Here is a 21,166-nt window from a genome sequence, read left to right as displayed (position 1 = left end):
ATTTTGAGCTTTCGCAACCGGCAGTTGCTTCATCAGGAAAGAGGGAAGGAGAAGGAAAGATGAAAGGTTGTGGGTTTTAAGGGAGAGGGTAAGGAGTCATTCCAATCACGGGAGTGGAAAGACTTACATTAGGGGGGAAAAAGGATAGATATATACTCGCGCGCAGCCGCCCGACCGCGCACGCAAGCGCGCGCGCACGCAAGCGCGCGCGCACGCAAGCGCGTGCACACACACACACACACACACACACACACACACACACACACACACACACACACACACACACACATCCATACATATACAGACACAAGCAGACATATTTAAAGGCAAAGAGTTTGGGGAGGATTTAATGAAGGATGGATCTCATTTCTCCCTGCTGGAGAGACACATTCAGAGTCTGATCCAGTCCCGGGAAGTATCCTGTCACAAGTGGGGCACTTTTGGGGTTCTTCTGTGAGGGGTTCTGGGTTTGAGGGGATGAGGAAGTGGCTCTGGTTATTTGCTTCTGTACCAGATCGGGAGGGTAGTTGCGGGATGCGAAAGCTGTTTTTAGGTTGTTGGTGTAATGGTTCAGGGATTCAGGACTGGAGCAGATTCGTTTGCCATGAAGGCCTCGGCTGTAGGGAAGGGACTGTTGGATATGGAATGGGTGGCAGCTGTCATAATGGAGGTACTGTTGCTTGTTGGTGGGTTTGATGTGGACAGATGTGTGAAGCTGGCCATTGGACAGATGGAGGTCAACGTCAAGGAAAGTGGTATGGGATTTGGAGTAGGACCAGGTGAATCTGATGGAACCAAAGGAGTTGAGGTTGGAGAGAAAATTCTGGAGTTCCTCTTCACTGTGAGTCCAGATCATGAAAATGTCATGAATAAATCTGTACCAAACTTTGGGTTGGCAGGCCTGGGTAACCAAGAAGGCTCCCTCTAAGCGACCCATAAATAGGTTGGCATACGAGGGGGCCATCCTGGTACCCATGGCTGTTCCCTTTAATTGTTGGTGGAGGGTGGAGGGTGGAGGGTGGGATGCTATGAACAGCCGGTGTGGATGTGGGAGAGGAAAGATTGTTGGGATAGGAGTTGACGGGTGTGTTCATTGGCCGAGTCGATGGATAGGTGAAGGATTAGGCGGGTGAGGTCTATGGATTGTGCACTTTGGAACTGGTATAAGGACTGATGGAAAGAAGGATTGCAGCCAACCTATTTATGGGTCGCTTAGAGGGAGCCGTCTTGGTTACCCAGGCCTGCCAACCCAAAGTTTGGTACAAATTTATTGAAGACATCTTCATGATCCGGACTCACAGTGAAGAAGAAGTCCAGAATTTACTCTCCAACCTCAACTCCTTTGGTTCCATCAGATTCACCTGGTCCTACTCCAAATCCCATGCAACTTTCCTTGACGTTGACCTCCATCTGTCCAATGGCCAGCTTCACAAATTCGTCCACATCACACCCACCAACAAGCAACAGTACCTCCATTATAACAGCTACCACCCATTCCGTATCAAACGGTCCCTTCCCTACAGCCTAGGTCTTTGTGGCAAACAAATCTGCTCCAGTCCTGAATCCCTGAACCATTACACCAACAACCTGAAAACAGCTTTCGCATCCCACAACTACCCTCCCGAGCTGGTACAGAAGCAAATAACCAGAGCCACTTCCTCGTCCCCTCAAACCCAGAACCTCTCACAGAAGAACCCCAAAAGTGCCTCACTTGTGACAGGATACTTTCCGGGACTGGATCAGACTCTGAATGTGGCTCTCCAGCAGGGATACGACTTCCTAAAATCCTGCTCCGAAATGAGATCCATCCATCATGAAATCCTCCCCACTCCACCAAGAGTGTCTTTCCGCCGTCCACCTAACCTTCGTAACCTCTTAGTTCATCCCTATGAAATCCCCAAATCACCTTCCCTACCCCCTGGCTCCTACCCTTGTAACTGCCCCCGGTGTAAAACCTGTCCCATGCATCCTCCCACCACCACCTACTCCAGTCCAGTAACCCGGAAGGTGTACACAATCAAAGGCAGAGCCACGTGTGGAAGCACCCACGTGATGTACAAACTGACCTGCCTACACTGTGACGCTTTCAATGTGGGAATGACCAGCAACAAACTGTCCATTTGCATGAATGGACACAGGCAGACAGTGTTTGTTGGTAATGAGGATCACCCTGTGGCTAAACATGCCTTGGTGCACGGCCAGCACATTTTGGCACAGTGTTACACCGTCCGGGTTATCTGGATACTTCCCACTAACACCAACCTATCCGAACTCCGGAGATGGGAACTTGCCCTTCAATATACCCTCTCTTCTTGTTATCCACCCGGCCTCAATCTCCGCTAGTTTCAAGTTCTGCCACTCATACCTCACCTGTCATTCAACATCATCTTTGCCACTGCACTTCCGCCTTGACTGACATCTCTGCCCAAACTCTTTGCCTTTAAATATCTCTGCTTGTGTCTGTATATGGATGAATGGATGTGTGTTTGTGTGTGCGCGAGTATATACCTATCCTTTTTTCCCCCTAAGGTAAGTCTTTCCACTCCCGGAATTGGAAGGACTCCTTACCCTCTCCCTTAAAACCCACAACCTTTCATCTTTCCTTCTCCTTCCCTCTTTCCTGACGAAGCAACCTCCAGTTGCGAAAGCTCGAAATTTTGTGTGTGTGTGTTTGTGTGTTTTTTTATTGTGCCTCTCGAACGGCGCTTTCCCGCTTGGTAAGTCATGGAATCTTTGTTTTTAATATATTTTTCCCATGTGGAATGTTTCTTTCTATTTTATTTATTTCATAATGATACAGAGGTTAAATTTAATGTTGATGGTATTCTAGTGAACCAAGCAGTACTTTGATTATACTTTACGCTAGATGTTTTAAAATTTCTTGAGCAACATATTAGTCTGGTGACCAGTTGTATTTTCGAGGCTAGAAAGACTAGGTTAGCACACCTATGGCACTTGTTCTGTGAATTAAATGTGCTTAAAGATGAACATAACAGTAGTGTTTCCTGCAGCTGAGAAACTTCAGTTACAAATAACTTTTTGATTACTGACTTTCTAGAAAAGCAAAAGTATGATTGAAGCTCTCAGATGAGCTACATTTTATGAGAAATGAAGAACTGTTAGTTCACAACATTTTTCAGAGCACGCTGTTTCTGAACATTGTAGATTACAGATTTAACTGAAAAGGAAATATTTTATTTTTTAAAAGCCATTATATTCGTCTTTGATTGTACAAATTAATGGCAAATATAATATCTTTTACAATGTGGTACATGAATGTGAATCTTAGCCGTGAGAAGTTAAAATGTTTTATGATCAGCCAAGTGTACCATCGGAATTAGCACAATTCAGGTAAACAGTTGAATAATGAAGTGTAATGAAATATCAACTAGGTAAGAATTTTGATAGTTTCAGTAATAGTGGACCATTTACTACCAATGTCACGCAGTAAAACAAAAAAAAAAAAAACAAAAAAAAACTTAGTTGTCAAAGGAGTAGAATTATAGCAAATGGAGTTACTCAATAATACTGTGTTTGTAAGTTCTAGAAGGTAAGTACTAACCAGCTCTCATATTCAAACAGTGGAAAATGCAGGATGGAATAATGACAATAGTATGAAGAGGATAGATTGTTACTCCCCATGGAGATGTTGAGTCATAGAGAGGGACAAGAAACAGACTACTGGACATGTTAGCTTTTGGCCAGAAGCTGTTCTTCCAAACCAAACAGCATACATAGACATACATTCACGCAAATGCAGCTCACACACAGGGAATGGCTCCACTACATGGTGAATAGCAATCTATCCATTTCAAAATACTTATCATTTAGAGGGGGCATTGAGTCACAGACAGGCACAGTGAAAAGACTACTAAACATTTAACTTTGCAGCCAAAAGACATCCATTGGAAATAGAAAGCACACACACATTCACACCAGCACATCTCTCACATACATGTTTCGCTGTTTCGAGTTGCTATATTTCCAAGAAACTGCTTGTCTTTAAGAAGCAACAGGAGTACTGTTAGCAAAACTTTGCCTTTACTTGCTCTAAAGCAACTTGTACTCACAGTATCAATGAGGATTTGTTATGATGTACTGAATAGCCACTTCCTGCAAAACACTGACATGATTCATAAAGAGTAGACCTGATGAAAAGGTACATACCATGTCTGATACAGATATTACATTGCATTTTCACACAGAATTGACTTGCCAGATCAAAACATACAACAAATGCATTTGCAAACAGTGAAAACAGCCACTTTGCAGTGACTATTTCTAGTCTTTGTAGTGGTGTGATTTAATATTATGCCATTGTTTGAGTGAGAGTTAAATTATGGCAACAAAACTAGCTCTTTGAATCATCACAATAGATTTAAATACAATTGCAAAGTTATTAAGTCCTTGTTGTATCACTCTGTGTTTAATTTTAAATATTCTCATGCAAATATAGTCCGAAAGAATCAGCAGAATGTGTAGAATAAAACTTTCTTCTGTCTTTTCTTTGCAGATGTGCGTATTGCTGGTGCTAAAGCTGTGGGGAGTTTCTTGAGTGTGCTTGTGGATGCAGATAATTATCTTAATGTACATAAGCCCACAATTTCTGAAACAGATCGTCAGATTACAGTTGGACGAGCCACACTGATGAAGAAGAAAACTGATGGTAAGTGATATTGCTGAGCTTGTAGGAATAATATCCCCAGATTGAAGATTTTTAATGTGATGGCAGTGTAGCAGAAATATGCCCAGGAACAATGTATTTGTGAGGCCCATTAGTTACAACTTAAGTTGGTAAATTACTTCATAAATGTGGTGATTCTGGATCAAATCTGAAGTCAAAATCTTTCTCTGACTCTAAATAATGTCATCACTTTGTTGCTGTGTCAGTCAGCAATGTGATCAAGTACTGTTACATGAGGCAGCAACTTGGTACACATCTATGCATGCAATGTTGGCACAACTATAATATTATCAGTATTCACAGCAACATTGTTTTCTCTCTCTCTCTCTCTCTCTCTCTCTCTCTCTCTCTCTCTCTCTTTCTTCCCATTCATAGCATGTGCACGTTTTCACCAACTGTGAATCTGAACACAAACAAGTGCAGTCTCCAACGTACTAAAGTAACAGCGTCAAGCTCTAAGTTGAAATTTTAGTGATGGAGAGCATGAAAACTGAGTAGATTTTGTTCAAATACCATTTAGTTGCATTCCCAGGATTTTGTGCACATAACATTGTGTTCTGTTGATACATACGCAGTTGAGTGAGTTAAATGTCAACTAGACGTGCAGAAATGTCCACAGAAAGTTATTGAATACTGTTATTTGTTTCCATTAAAGACAAGAGTGTACATTAATGTTGGCTTTGCATTGTCAAACCTTGTTATGTGCCTGTTGATTGTGCAGTGTTACTTCTGTGTACCAAGTGGCTGCCTTTACTCATATTATTGTGTGTGTCTCACCCAGGATTCTCCATGATTGTATCAAGGATAATGTGTATATTAAGTAGCAGGTGAACCAAAGTCACAATTTAGCATGGTGTGTGTGTGTGTGTGTGTGTGTGTGTGTGTGTGTGTGTGTTCTTTCTGAAGAAGGCTGTGGCCGAAAACTCGGTGTGTAATAGTTTTTTTGTTGTGTCTGTCTACAACTCAATCTGTCATATTTATGGTGAGTAGCGTTTCATAATATTGTTAATATACCATACTGGTCTTTCCATTCTTTGAAAATGTAAATTAGATGGGTTGGGTGGAAAATCTAAGCCTGACTTTGACAAGTAATACACAGTTTGAGTTGTAATATAACTGGGTAGATAAAAAAGATCTGCTCGCCAATTAGTGGCAAGACAAAACTGCATAAAAGTTAAGGAAATGTGCAGGTTTCTAGAGTCGACAGCTCTTTCTGGCAGAAGGGTTGAAAGGAAAGGAAGAGGGATGAAGGAAAAAGATTGATGACTTTTGAGGAAAAGTGGAGAGTTCTGGTGAAGTCACCCAGAACCTCAGATCAGGGGGACTTAGAGGGGAGGATGAGAAGGAAAGACTGCTTTTTGGGGAGTGCACTGGAGGTACTTAAAGGTGGAAGATAGGATAATAAACAGGATGGAGATTACTGACAAAACATTGTACAAGAGTTAATAATAAGTGCATTATATGTTGTGTACTTGTGGGGAAAGGGGGATTGGGAGAATAGTCAGGTCAGAAAATAAAAGACATGGAAAACTAAAAGGGAGCGTAGAAATGCTGTGACTGAAGAAATTAACATAAATTAAGGCCAGGCAGATGGCAAGAAGCAAGGACGTGTTATAATGCCAATGCCTACCTGCATAGTTCTGAGAAACTGGTGTGTGGATGGAATCTAGATGGCACTTGTGGTGAAACAGGCATCACAGGCGTGACTGTCATGTTGTAGAGCTTGCTCTATGACATAATATTAGGTTGCCAGTGTACACCCTCTGTCTGTGCCCATTCATTGTAACAAGTAACATGGTGCTAGTGATATCAATGTTGAAGGCCAAACAGTGTTTATGTAACAGCTGGTACACGACATGTAGTTTCACAGGTGTTCTCCCTTTAATAGCATATGTTTTGCCAACAGTGGGGGCGGTCACAGGAATAGGAGCTATAGGATAGATAGATTTGTGCAGAAGGAGCATAGGGTCTGACAAGAATATTGAGGAGATTGGGAGAATGACAAAAAGCTATTATAGGTGTGCTGGGCAAAATCGGATTAACAAATTCCAGACCAGGATATTATAGAGTGGCAAGAGGTTTACTTCTACGTAGATTTTTTGAGGGCTCAACAATACCAGGATTGGATGTGAAGGCCCAGGAAATTGCATTTGAATGAGGCTGGTAGGGTAATTATAACCAGTGAAAGTGCTAATCCATATTTGTTTGTTATGCTTAACTTTTACGGATGTAATATTCTATTACTGAAAAGAAATTTAAAAAAATATATAGATGTGTGAAATTAGTAATTATATAACCAGTATCCCTTTTTGTTTCTACAGAGATTGCAATCCAACGTGGGCAGCGAATTGCCCTTGTCCCACCCGTGGTTCGACTTCTTGAAGGAGTAGCCCGTGCAATACAGTTTTGTGAGCCAGTGTTGCTCGTGGGTGAAACAGGCACAGGAAAAACTTTCCTCGTTCAGCACCTAGCACAAAGAACTGGAAATCCACTACTGGTCATCAATATGAACCAGCAGAGTGAAACAACAGATCTCCTCGGAGGGTTAGTATCTTTATCTTCAAATTTTAGGTGATTGGCATGTCCCCGGGGGTCATTACTGCTATAAGAGTATGTACACTATTGCTACTTTGTCAGTTAAAAAACTAAAAAGCCTACTTTGCACAATCCTTTTGTACAGGGAAGGAGCTCAGTTTGATTCTTTTTTAAATATTCCTTTGATGTAACATTGAATTATTGGCCGATTACTAAATGGTGTTATTTTCAACTAATCCCCATGAAGCAATTTCTTACCTTCTTTGCCATCCCATCGTAAAACATGCGTAAATGCTGTTTCTTATTGCCTTCTTGTTAATAAGAAACTTAATGAAGAATGCTTATGTTGTACTACTTTTGAATGAGGCATTTCAGATTAATCGTAAGCGATGATAAAAAAACTTTCCATTCAAAGGCTGTACAGTCCAGAATCGGTATTGCAATCGGGCGAGTTCACTGTCAGCACTGAGGCAAGCATCCTACTGCTGCACCAGGTTGAAGGTATCCATTTGGTAAAACACCGTGTCCTGCTGCATGAAAAAGTCTGTATCTCCCTGCTGCTCGTTCTCAACCTACAGAAATCATTGATCTTTCAAGGCCTTTTTAAGGGACAAAAGGCGCGATAATCGCATGGGGATAGATCGTGGCTCTAGGATGGGTGTTCGAGTGTGTCCCACTCGAGTTAGCATAACTTCCTTGTTTTGCAATATGGGGTTGCATGATGTTATGAAGCAACAGCACCCCTTGTCACAGGTTTCAAGGATATTTCACTTTTAATTGCTCATGTTCTTCAGTCTCCAATGGATGTCTGCCGGTCTTTGTCCCACAGCAGCTGAGAAAAGAATAACTGCATGCTGGTCGTGTTTGCACGCATTTGGTAATGTCACCATAGTTCACATATCCTCATTTACCATCCGCGTATCTGAAAGACGTGAATGCCACGCTAACCCCTTGCCTAAATGTCAGTGCTTATATACCTGCATCAGACTCATGCTATATCTTTTGCTCAAACAGAAACTTTTTGGTTGCCCCTTTAATAAAAAATTAATGATGTAAATATAATTCTTGGGTCAGTCTAGCAATTATATTGAATATTGAAATCTTGAATGTGGCAGCAGTCTGCAACTGTAGCATAATGGATGCAATGGGAATCAGCCAACCAGTTGCACATCAAAAGTTAATTCAAACCTTTACCTAGGTTTTGGCAGATTTAAAACTGTCTCCCTCGGAAGCAGGAAGAACACATGCCACATAGTGCACAAATAGAAAAACGAAGTCATAGGGCTTAGTCAATGATAAAATGATCAGTATAAATTCTACGGCATAGCTGTATGTGTAGTCAACAGTAAAAGTGATCCGTGTAAAATCTAAGTTAGGTGTGTACCATACACACAAACAGTTGTCTACATTTTTTCCCCAAATTTAAGGGCAAAAACTGGGGTGTGTTGATCAATTGGAATAAGATTGGTCCTGCTCTGCCTCCAGCAGAAGATCCTGTTATACTGTAGCATTGTTGCAGCCTCAGTCTGTGATACTTCAGTAGCACCTTAGAAGCGAAGTATTAACCACATGTTAACTTGTTAATTATGGCCAAAATTCCTTGTTGTCAATCCTACACAGCTAAAGAAAAACTTAAAACAATTGAAGAGGTTCTGTATGTACATCAATGATCTGATGCATAAGGTGAGTGGCAGTCTGTGACCATTGGCTGTAATATACGGGAAAATATCATTTTTGCGTGACTGTAGAAGTATACAGGATGAAATTGACATAATTTTTATTTGGTGTGGCGAATGGCAGCTTGCTGTAAATGTAGGAAAGTGTATGTTAACTCAGATGAGAGGGGAAAAAATTCTATAATGTTTGAGTATAGTATTAGTGATGTGCTGCTTGACACCACAGTGTCAATTAAATAGCTGGACATAACATTGCAAAGTGATACAAAATAGGATGAAGGCGTAAGAAGGATAGCAGGGAAGGCAAACAGCTGACTTCATTTTATACAGAGAGTTTTAGGAAAATATGGCTCAGATACAAAGTGGACCGCATGTAAAACTCTAGTGTGATTCATTCTTGAATACTGCTATTGTGTGTGGAATCACTGCCAGATTGGATAATGGAAGACATTGAATTAACTCAGGTGTGTGGTGCTAGATTTGTTATCAGAACATATTACGGAGATGCTTTGTGAACTCAAATGGGGACTCCTGGAGGGAATATGGTGTTCTTTTCAAGGAACACAGTTGAGAAAATTTAGAGGACAGCCATTTACAGATGACTGCATAATGATTCTACTGTTCCCAATGTACATTTTGTGTAAGGAGGACAAAGATAGGATAAGAGAAATTAGGGCTCATCTGCAGGCATATAAAGCCATGTCTCCAGTGCTCTCTTTGCTCGTGGAACAGGAAAGAAAATGACTAGTAGTGGTACAGGGCTCCCTCAGTGACATGCCGCACAGTGGCTTTTGGAGTATGTATGTAGATACATAGAGATAAAAGTGAAAATTGTAATAGGAAAGCATAAAAAAGGTATTGGGTTGTGTTGGGTGGATGCAAGAAGCAAACGGTACAACCTTAAAAGAAAAACTGAACATGGAACAACTCAAGTGGACCATTGTGGCTAACAAAGAATTCCATCTTTCCTTTCCATTTGATTTTACTAATTCATGTTGATTAATTTAAACACATCTGTCTGTCTATGCAAAATTATATAACTTCCAATTTGAAAAATACCAAAGTGAACCACCATGTAATGAAAATGGAAAGCATTTTCAGATCAAACTTCTAACATTTTATGCTTTTGAAGCCTTGCTGTACAACTCCTATCTAGCTGCTGATTGCAAGAATACATTATCTTGGGTTATTTCATTCCGCAAAGGAGATATCATTATGAGCCATGACATTTTCTGTGAATATATCTTGTGCCTTTCATGCAGTGGTGTCTCTTGTATGGTATTGTGATAATAAATAATGTAAACAGAGAGGAAGAGTACTTTAGTCACAATTAGTCCATTTTTAGTAAGGAGAAAATTTCATTGGGTGAGAATAGGTTATTGTTATGTTGATGTGTGATTTTTATGAGGGTAGAAAATGTATCAGCAAACCTGTTAGTTGTGTGCCAAATAAAAATATCTTATTGTTGTTTGGTATTTCAATCATGGGAAGACGTAGCTATTGTGCTGTATTCTTGTTCTGCACTTGTTTCTATAATGTAATTTATGACAGTGACTTCTCTCTCATCTTGCTCCATTTGTGTTTTATACTCGTACCATTTTTAAGAAATGAATAATGAAAATAATTTTGTACCGTATCTAAACACTAGTAATTTCTGCAAATCATTTCATCCAATGTACCTAACGAATCCTTTTCCTATGTGACTTACAGCTATAAACCAATGGATCTGAAGTTTATAGTGAGACCTGTGAGAGAAAAATTTGAGAGACTTGTGCGTAGTATTGCATGGGAAGATGGCCTTAAATTTTTAGTGAAGCTGGCGGTAAGTATATAGTTTTTTATGTTTTTGGATACTGTCCAGTTCTCTATGACAATTTAGTGATAGTGGAAATAACCTAAATGTTTAATATGTTCCATTCTTCTGATATTTATTGATTATGATGCAATACAGATAGTAAATCATTAATATACATCATCAATCAACCAACAGATTTTTTACAGTTCAGCCATCTCATTTTCAAAAATATGAGAGTATATAAAATGTGTATGGTCACTACAACTTATTTTCCACACATTGATTGTTTCCTTTTATTTTTATTGTTCGCAGCTTGACTTATTGCCACAAAAAATGTTGTCATGTTGATTAATTGGGTTTCTGCCGTTTATTCGTGTCTTTCCTGCACAATATTTCAACTGCATGACTCGCAGTCTTCTTCAGGTGCTGTTCGATACTGATTCCTGAGTGGAACGAGTCCAGTATTTATGCCTACGTTGTGCCAGGCATTCCATCTGTGGTCCGCGACACATCTGGTGCTCTGTCCGTGGTGTGTGGTGACCAATAGCAATGGCTGTAGCATTTTCTTCTAGCCGCGGCTGTTTCGCATGCTGTGCGCATACTTTGTGGCTATTATCCATTGTCAATATAACTGAATTCAGTTCTGAATGGCGTCCAAGGTGTGCTAGACGTTTTATCTGCTGACTGTCATCATTTGAGTCCTTCTGTGAATTAAGACTCTCTGTTACCGTGTGGTGTGCCATGTTAGGCATTCTGTCTGAAGTTCTTGTCCCCCAGGAGTGGCTGAAGTGTCATTTTCAGGCCGATTCTGTTCAAATTGTTGTCTGAGACTTGGAAGAACGCCCTAGGATATTGTGTCTGTTGTCTGAGGTACCATTTCATGTACGTCCATTGTTACATGTACTGGGCTCTTACCCCTAATTCCATCTTTATGCTTGTGTCCCTTGGGTTCTTTATGTTGCCTACATTGCATCTTCATAAGATCGAGCGCTGGTTGTCCTGGTTAATGAGATTCTCTGTGACCTGAATCTCAATAGATACTTTGCTAACGCTGTCCCAGTATCTCGATGTTTGTGTTAAAATCTTGGCATCATTATACTTCATAGAATGATTTAGTTCTATACAATGCTTGGCAATCACTGACTTGGTTGTCTGTCTCAGACTGGTGTGCCTTTAGTGCCCTTTGCACCTGATGTCAACGGTCCTGGTCATTTGGCAGATGTATGCCATCCCACATTCACATGGCACATGGTAATTCCCCGTTTTCTATAGACGCAGGTCATCCTTCACACTCCCTAGCAGAGTCTTAATCTTGGTGGGTGGATGGAACACGCTTTTACTGTTATGTTTCAGGAGAATTCTGCTGATTTTGGCAGATATCGGCCCAACGTATGGCAAATGTGCAACCTTTTACATTTCTTCTTGTATCTCTTCAGGAACCTCTGGTGGCGATACAGGGTGCAGTGCCTTTTGAACATTTCGAGAAGAGTATCCATTTTTGTAGAACACAGAATGTAGATGTTCTATTTCCGCCACCAAATTATGCGCATTTGACAGAGTTCGTGCTTGGTGAACCAGCATTCTGAGTAAACCTTTTTTATGTGCGGGTCGTGGCAGCTGCTGGCGTGCAGGTACAAGTCGGTGTGAGTGGGTTTGCGTTACACACCGTGACTGAAGGTGCCATCTCCCTTCCTCTTAACTAGAACATCTAGGAAAGGGAGTAGTACTAGTCAGCAGATAAAAAGTCTAGCACAGCTTGGACGCCATTCAGAACTGAATTCAGCTATACTGATAATGTATAATAGCCACAAAGTACGCACACAGCGTTCAGGACCAGCTGCGGCTAGAAGGAAATGCTACAGCCATTGCTATTGGTCAGCGCACACCACTGGCAAAGTGCCAGACGCACTACGGACTGCACAGGGAACGCTTAGCACAACATAGGAAAAAAAAATACAGGACTCGTTCAACACTGGAATAAATGTTAAACAGCACCTGAAGAAGACTGTGAGTCACGCAGTTGAAATATCATGCAGGAAAGATGTGAATAACTGGCAGAAACCCGATTAATGAACTTGACAATGCCTCACCGGGGAAGCCTGAAGAATTACAAAAAAAAGTTATTGTAATTCAGCCCTAAAATGTTCCTGCATTACTCGTCTTGCAAATTTAAAAATATTTAAAGTTCTAGTGTAATGTGGCATATGATCAGTTGCTCACAGACACCAGTAAGCTTTTGTCCCATGAATAGAACAGCTGCTTTGCTTTCCAGGTTTAAACATATGTTACAGGCATAACAAAACTTTATTACAAAAAAGTGTTTATATTCCCTTTTTGTAAAATTCAGTTAATTGAAAGTTACCGGTGCGCAAGTCACCTAATGCGGTGTCAAATGAAATAAGACTTGCACTTGGCTCCGAGTAGGGGCCTCCCGGCCGTTGATGCCATCTGCTCATTTCATTGAAAGTTGGCCCACACCTCTTGATTTTTGATTTTTTACTTGCTCCATACTTCAACTCAAGTATTGTTATGTTTTTTAATGTTATTCTTCTGCCACTGTTCCAATATGTTGTTCCATTTCGTTACCAAGTGAGCTGGTGCAAATGGTAAAACATTAGACTTACATTCAGGGTGGTCACAGTTCAGATTCTCATCCAGCCATCCTGATTTAGATTTTCCACAATTCCTGTACTTCACTTAGGGTAAATACTGGCTCAATACCTTCAGTAGGACACAATTGATTGATACCTTCCCTTCACTAGTCCGAGCATGTACTCAATCCCTAATGGCTTTGTTGTTTGTGGGACATTGTGCCCTTACCTTCCTTTTGTCTGTTCCATTTTATTCCTTTAACTTGCGCCTCTCTCAAGCTCATATTATGTGAATGTCACTTGTGTACTGTAAGTGTTAGAAAAATTGAAGTTAAGGGGAAACGGAGCTAAAACTGACCTTAGTTTACAGGGTTACATACTTCCATAACAACATATGTGACGATGTGATTAGAAAAGTCTCTTCAGAGCTATTAAGCATTATGATATTCCTTAAAATTGAAAACTTATTCACTAGCATTGAAACAGATGGTTGTAAATGATATATTGGGTGATCTGCATTTATGTTTGCCAGAGTTAGATTGGGTAAAGCATCTGAGGAACACCCTTCTTAGCTTCATTATATTAACTTAATATACTAAGAGTACTTAGAAAATATAATGGATTAGTAAAGGGTCAGCTTACGCTACGCTTTTCCGTCCTCTTTTGGAGTACTGCTGTGCAGTCTGGTATCCTTACCAGATAGGATTAATGAAGTACACTGAGAAAGTCCAAAGAAGACTGCCATGTTTTTTATTATCGAGAAATAGTGGAGAGAGTTTCACTGACAAGATTTGGGGTGGACATCATTAAAACAAAGGCATTTTTCTTTCCGGCGGAATCTTATCATGAAATTTCAATCACCAACTTTCTTCTCCAAATGCAAAAATATTTTGTTGACAACGACCTACATAGGGAAAAATGATTATTGTAATAAAATAAGGAAATTAGAGGGCCTCCCCACGTGCACTGTTCGATATTGGAATAATAGAGAAATATTGTGAAAGCGGTTCGATTAACCCTCTGCCAGGCACTTAAGTGTGATTAGCAGTGTGTCCATGTAGATGTAGATGAACAGCATGTTAAGTGATTAAGGTAAATGCAAGGGAGCTCCTCAAGGTACTGTGACCAGTCTTACGTTAGTTGATACATATCTATGGCGTAAGACACAAAAACCACACTATATGTGGATGATCTGGTTATTTTGACTTCATTACCAAACAGTCATAAATCACCTTGAATGGTAGTCACATGAAAACCTTACGGAAGTAAGCATTTGGAAAAACCTACTATCAGATATTTTCTTTATGTCACTCTTACCCAAAAATAACTCTTAAAAACTGGAGGGGAAGATCTGCAGTAGAATGAACATATAGATCAAAAATTAAACTGGAGGCATACATAAATAAAACTGCTGATAAAGCAAATAGCAGACTCAGCATAGTAGAGAGGTTGGAGATAGTAAATGGGGATGTTCAAGGGCAGTGCTCAACACACCTGCAAAACCTACATAAGATGAATTTTAACAGTAGTGAAGCACTGTGGCTATTTCTAGAAATATCAGATGGTTAGAGAAAGTCCAGACCCAAGCATTAAGAATTATAACTGGTGGAGTAAAATCAACACCTTGAGCATTGTAACTGGGTTAGAACCTCTTTAAATAAGTATTCAAACTTTAGCACTGGTCAGGTATGAAAAACTAATTCATCTATCCAATCGTATTAAATTTCTAAAAGAGAAAAAAGTCATGTAACAATAATAGTAGAAAATTGAAAATGCAAACTAGCTTCATCCAAAATGTAAAATACATAAGATACAATATCAGCTGCCAAGAGTTGATGTTAAAAAATGTATTTTCCCACTCTCTCCAACTCTGCTTTCTCAGTTGCAATACCAGAAAGACATAATTGATAATTTAAAAAAATATGAAACATAAATTAATCATTAGAGCTACAGCATTGGAAACAGTAAAACTGAGATACCCTCAAGTTCAGTGGCTCCACGTTTTCACAGGTGGTTCACTAATGGAAAAAGAAAGAAAAACATTGGCATAGGAGTGTACAGCAAAATTTTCTCTCTGTTGATTTGTAGGACCACACCACTCAAAGTTAGAAGGTGAAGTTGGAACCACCATAGTTGTATGTCAGCAAAACAACTATTTACTCATATTCGACAAAGCAGTTATATATTGTTATTCCAGAGCAGCAAATATTGACAGTTATAAACACAAAACATCCAAAAATAGTTCAAGTTAAGATATCCAAAAAGTAATTGCAGCAGCAGAAGAAGACAAATTGCAATTAAGTGGATACCATCTTACAGTGGCTTAAATGGTAATGAAAAAGCAGATTTTCTATCCAAAAAGGGCAGAAAGATGAAATACATTGGGAAAACTAACATGATTTCTTTTCATTGGAGTGCATTGTTAACAATACATTTAATGAAGAATTAAAATGATCCAATAAAAGATCCAGAAGAACATCATGGCATGATTGTAGTGCCTGGTGGACCAAGAGGAGAAGCAGTAGCCAAATTCCACTTGGCTACTGGATATGACTGACTGGCCACCTAACTGCACAAGATCTCCATTCTGCCCTCACCAACGGTTGGTTCGATCATGAACAAAAAACATTTATCATCATCATCATCATCATCATCATCATCATCATCATTTAAGACTGATGATGCCTTTCAGCATTCAGTCTGGAGCATAGCCCCTTATACAATTCCTCCACAATCCCCTATTCAGTGCTAACATTGGTGCCTCTTCTGATGTTAAACCTATTACTTCAAAACCATTCTTAACCGAATCCAGGTACCTTCTCCTTGGTCTGCCCCGACTCCTCCTACCCTCTACTGCTGAACCCACGAGTCTCTTGAGTAACCTTGATTCTCCCATGCGTGTAACATGACCCCACCATCTAAGCCTGTTCTCCCTGACTGCTACATCTATAGAGTTCATTCCCAGTTTTTCTTTGATTTCCTCATTGTGGACGCCCTCCTGCCATTGTTCCCATCTACTAGTACCTGCAATCATCCTAGCTACTTTAATATCCGTAACCTCAACCTTGTTGAAAAGGTAACCTGAATCCACCCAACTTTCGCTCCCATACAACAAAGTTGGTCGAAAGACTGAACGGTGCACGGACTCGTGTTTCAGTAACTGTTGTTAAACATCAATTAGAATGGACAGGGACTGCGATTGCTGTGTTCGGATGAGGGCTGACTTGGCATCCCTTCGCTCACAGCTGCAATCGGCGCTGACTTCGGTCGCGCAGCTTGAGGCTGTTGCCAATGGGCACCACTGTGGGGAGCCGGACTCGGGTATCACAGGGATGTCAACCTCATCCCGTCTGTCCCCAGATCGGTCTGCCGCTTTGGTTGCCCCGGTTGCTGCCCGCAGTGGGGCTGAGCCCTCGCCTGTGGTTGATTGGGAGGTCGTTCCAAGGCGTGGCAGGCAGCGAAAGGCGTCCCCGGAGGCTGATCAGAAAGCCTCCCCGGTGCGTCTGACAAACCGGTTTCAGGCACTGTCTCTGGCTGAGCCAGATGCAGCTGCCTGCCCTGTTTCAGAGGATCATTCTCAGCCTTCAAGGTCCGGGCAATCGCAGAGGGTGGGCTTATTGGTAGTTGGGAGCTCCAATGTTAGGCGCGTAATGGGGCCCCTTAGGGATATGGCGGCTAAGGAGGGGAAGAAATCCAGTGTGCACTCCGTGTGCATTCCGGGAGGAGTCATTCCTGATGTGGAAAGGGTCCTTCCGGATGCCATGAAGAGCACAGGGTGCAGCCAGCTGCAGGTGGTGGCACATGTCGGCACTAATGACGTGTGTCGCTTTGGATCTGAGGAAATTCTCTCTGGATTCCAGCGGCTATCTGATTTGGTGAAGGCTGCCGGTCTTGCTTACGAGATGAAGGCAGAGCTCACCATCTGCAGCATCGTTGACAGAACCGACTGCGGACCTTTGGTGCAGAGCCGGGTGGAGGGTCTGAATCAGAGGCTCAGACGGTTTTGCGACCGTATTGGCTGCAGATTCCTTGACTTGCGCCATAGGGTGGTGGGGTTTCGGGTTCCGCTGAATAGGTCAGGAGTTCACTACACTCAGCTGGCGGCTACACGGGTAGCGGAGGCTGTGTGGCATGGACTGGGCGGTTTTTTAGGTTAGAAGGCCTCGGGAAAGTGCGGGATGGGCTGCAATGTCAAAGGGTGCTTGGCAATTACAGGACGTGCTTGGATCAAGGAACAGTCGGAATTATAGTTGTAAACTGTTGTAGTTGCGCTGGAAAAGTCCCTGAGCTTCAAGCGCTAATAGAAAGCACAGAAGCTGATATCGTTATAGGTACAGAAAGCTGGCTAAAGCCTGAAATAAGTTCTGCAGAAATTTTTATGAAGTCTCAGACGGTGTTCAGGAAAGATAGATTAGGCAGAATTGGTGGTGGAGTGTTTGTCTCTGTCAGTAGTGGTTTATCTTGTAGTGAAGTCGAAGTAGATACTCCGTGCGAATTGGTGTGGGTGGAGGTTATACTTAACAGCCGAATTAAGTTAATAATTGGCTCCTTCTACCGACCCCCAGACTCCGATGATACAGTTGCGGAACAGTTCAGAGAAAGTTTGAGTCTCGTAACAAATAAATACCCCACTCATACGGTTATAGTTGGTGGGGACTTCAACCTACCCTCGGTATGTTGGCAAAAATACTTGTTCAAAACCAGTGGTAGGCAGAAAACGTCTTCCGAGATTGTCCTAAATGCATTCTCCAAAAATTATTTTGAGCAGTTAGTCCACGAACCCACGAGAATTGTAAATGGTTGCGAAAACACACTTGACCTCTTGGCCACAAATAATCCAGAGCTGATAGAGAGCATCATGACTGATACCGGGATTAGTGATCACAAGGTCATTGTAGCTAGGCTCAATACCATTTCTTCCAAATCCATCAGAAACAAATGCAAAATAATTTTATTTAAAAAAGCGGATAAAGTGCCACTAGAAGCCTTCCTAAAAGACAATTTCCATTCCTTCCGAACTGACTATGCGAATGTAGACGAGATGTGGCTCAAATTCAAAGATATAGTAGCAACAGCAATTGAGATATTCATACCTCATAAATTGGTAAGAGATGGAACGGATCCCCCGTGGTACACAAAAAAGGTCCGAACGCTGTTGCAGAGGCAACGGAAAAAGCATGCGAAGTTCAGAAGAACGCGAAATCCTGAAGATGGGCTAAAATTTACAGACGCGCGAAATTTGGCACGTACTTCGATGCGAGATGCCTTTAATAGGTTCCACAACGAAACATTGTCTCGAAATTTGGTAGAAAATCCGAAGAAATTCTGGTCGTATGTAAAGTACACAAGCGGCAAGACGCAGTCAATACCTTCACTGCGCAGTGCCGATGGTACTGTTATCGACGACTGTGCCGCTAAAGCGGAGTTATTGAACGCAGTTTTCCGAAATTCCTTCACCAGGGAAGACGAATGGAATATTCCAGAATTTGAAACACGAACATCTGCTAGCATGAGTTTCTTAGAAGTAGATACCTTAGGGGTTGCGAAGCAACTCAAATCGCTTGATACGGGCAAGTCTTCAGGTCCAGATTGTATACCGATTAGGTTCCTTTCAGATTACGCTGATACTATAGCTCCCTACTTAGCACTCATATACAACCGCTCGCTCACCGATAGATCTGTACCTACAGATTGGAAAATTGCGCAGGTCGCACCAGTGTTCAAGAAGGGTAGTAGGAGTAATCCATTTAACTACAGACCTATATCATTGACGTCGGTTTGCAGTAGGGTTTTGGAGCATATACTGTATTCAAACATTATGAATCACCTCGAAGGGAACGATCTATTGACACGTAATCAGCATGGCTTCAGAAAACATCGCTCTTGTGCAACGCAGCTAGCTCTTTATTCGCACGAAGTAATGGCCGCTATCGAGAGGGGATCTCAAGTTGATTCCGTATTTCTAGATTTCCGGAAAGCTTTTGACACCGTTCCTCACAAGCGACTTCTAATCAAGCTGCGGGCCTATGGGGTATCGTCTCAGTTGTGCGACTGGATTCGTGATTTCCTGTCAGGAAGGTCGCAGTTCGTAGTAATAGACGGAAAATCATCGAGTAAAACTGAAGTGATATCAGGTGTTCCCAAGGGAAGCGTCCTGGGACCTCTACTGTTCCTGATCTATATAAATGACCTGGGTGACAATCTGAGCAGTTCTCTTAGGTTGTTCGCAGATGATGCTGTAATTTACCGTCTAGTAAGGTCATCCGAAGACCAGTATCAGCTGCAAAGCGATTTAGAAAAGATTGCTGTATGGTGTGTCAGGTGGCAGTTGACGCTAAATAACGAAAAGTGTGAGATGATCCACATGAGTTCGAAAAGAAATCCGTTGGAATTCGATTACTCGATAAATAGTACAATTCTCAAGGCTGTCAATTCAACTAAGTACCTGGGTGTTAAAATTACGAACAACTTCAGTTGGAAGGACCACATAGATAATATTGTCGGGAAGGCGAGCCAAAGGTTGCGTTTCATTGGCAGGACACTTAGAAGATGCAACAAGTCCACTAAAGAGACAGCTTACACTACACTCGTTCGTCCTCTGTTAGAATATTGCTGCGCGGTGTGGGATCCTTACCAGATGGGATTGACGGAGGACATCGAGAGGGTGCAAAGAAGGGCAGCTCGTTTTATATTATCGCGTTATAGGGGAGAGAGTGTGGCAGATATGATACACAAGTTGGGATGGAAGTCATTACAGCATAGACGTTTTTCGTCGCGGCGAGAGCTTTTTACGAAATTTCAGTCACCAACATTCTCTTCCGAATGCGAAAATATTTTGTTGAGCCCAACCTACATAGGTAGGAATGATCATCAAAATAAAATAAGAGAAATCAGAGCTCGAACAGAAAGGTTTAGGTGTTCGTTTTTCCCGCTCGCTGTTCGGGAGTGGAATAGTAGAGAGATAGTATGATTGTGGTTCGATGAACCCTCTGCCAAGCACTTAAATGTGAATTGCAGAGTAGTCATGTAGATGTAGATGTAGATGTAACTTAGTCTTGGTACTGACTTCCTTCCTGCAGAAGAGAGTAGATCGTAGCTGAGCGCTCACTGCATTAGCTTTGATACACCTCGCTTCCAGTTCTTGCACTATGTTGCCATCCTGTGAGAATATGCATCCTAAGTACTTGAAACCGTCCACCTGTTCTAACTTTGTTCCTCCTATTTGGCACTCAATCCGTTTATATTTCTTTCCCACTGACATTACTTTCGTTTTGTGGATGCTAATCTTCATACCATAGTCCTAACATTTCTGATCTAGCTCTGAAATATTACTTTGCAAACTTTCAATCAAATCTGCCATCACAACTAAGTCGTCCGCATATGCAAGACTGCTTATTTTGTTTTCATGTATCTTAATCTCACCCAGATAGTCTATTGTTTTCAGCATATGGTCCATAAGTAATATGAACAACAGTGGAGACAGGTTGCAACCTTGTCTTACCCCTGAATCTACTCTGAACCATGAACTCAGTTTACCGTCAACTCTAACTGCTGCCTGACTCTCCATGTAAAGACCTTTAATTGCTTGCAAAAGTTTGCCTCCTATTCCATAATCTCGTAGAACAGACAATAACTTCCTCCTAGGAACCCAGTCATAAGCCTTTTCTAGATCTATAAAGCATAGATACAATTCCCTGTTCCACTCATAACACTTCTCCATTATTTGCCGTAAGCTAAAGATCTGGTCCTGACAACCTCCAAGAGGGCTAAACCCACACTGATTTTCATCCAATTTGTCCTCAACTAGTAGTCGCACTTTCCTTTCAACAATACCTCAGAAGATTTTACCCACAACGCTGATTAAAGAGGTACCTCTGTAGTTGTT

At 41.4% G+C, this 21,166-nt stretch overlaps 1 protein-coding gene across 2 annotated transcripts in view; it reads left to right on the top strand.

Annotated features, from left to right (window-relative positions):
• Positions 1-21,166, top strand: part of LOC126284458 (midasin) — a 481,989-nt gene that overhangs the window by 52,695 nt on the left and 408,128 nt on the right. For both annotated transcript variants that reach the window (XM_049983379.1, XM_049983380.1), the window contains exons 11-13: positions 4,514-4,666; positions 7,006-7,228; positions 10,606-10,717. In XM_049983379.1, the coding sequence (XP_049839336.1) occupies positions 4,514-4,666; positions 7,006-7,228; positions 10,606-10,717 (488 nt within the window). The remainder of the gene's footprint in view (positions 1-4,513; positions 4,667-7,005; positions 7,229-10,605; positions 10,718-21,166) is intronic.

The sequence above is a fragment of the Schistocerca gregaria genome, chromosome 8, assembly GCF_023897955.1.
Source record: "Schistocerca gregaria isolate iqSchGreg1 chromosome 8, iqSchGreg1.2, whole genome shotgun sequence".
NCBI lineage: Eukaryota > Metazoa > Arthropoda > Insecta > Orthoptera > Acrididae > Schistocerca > Schistocerca gregaria.
This window is presented reverse-complemented; position numbering and strand designations above follow the sequence as displayed.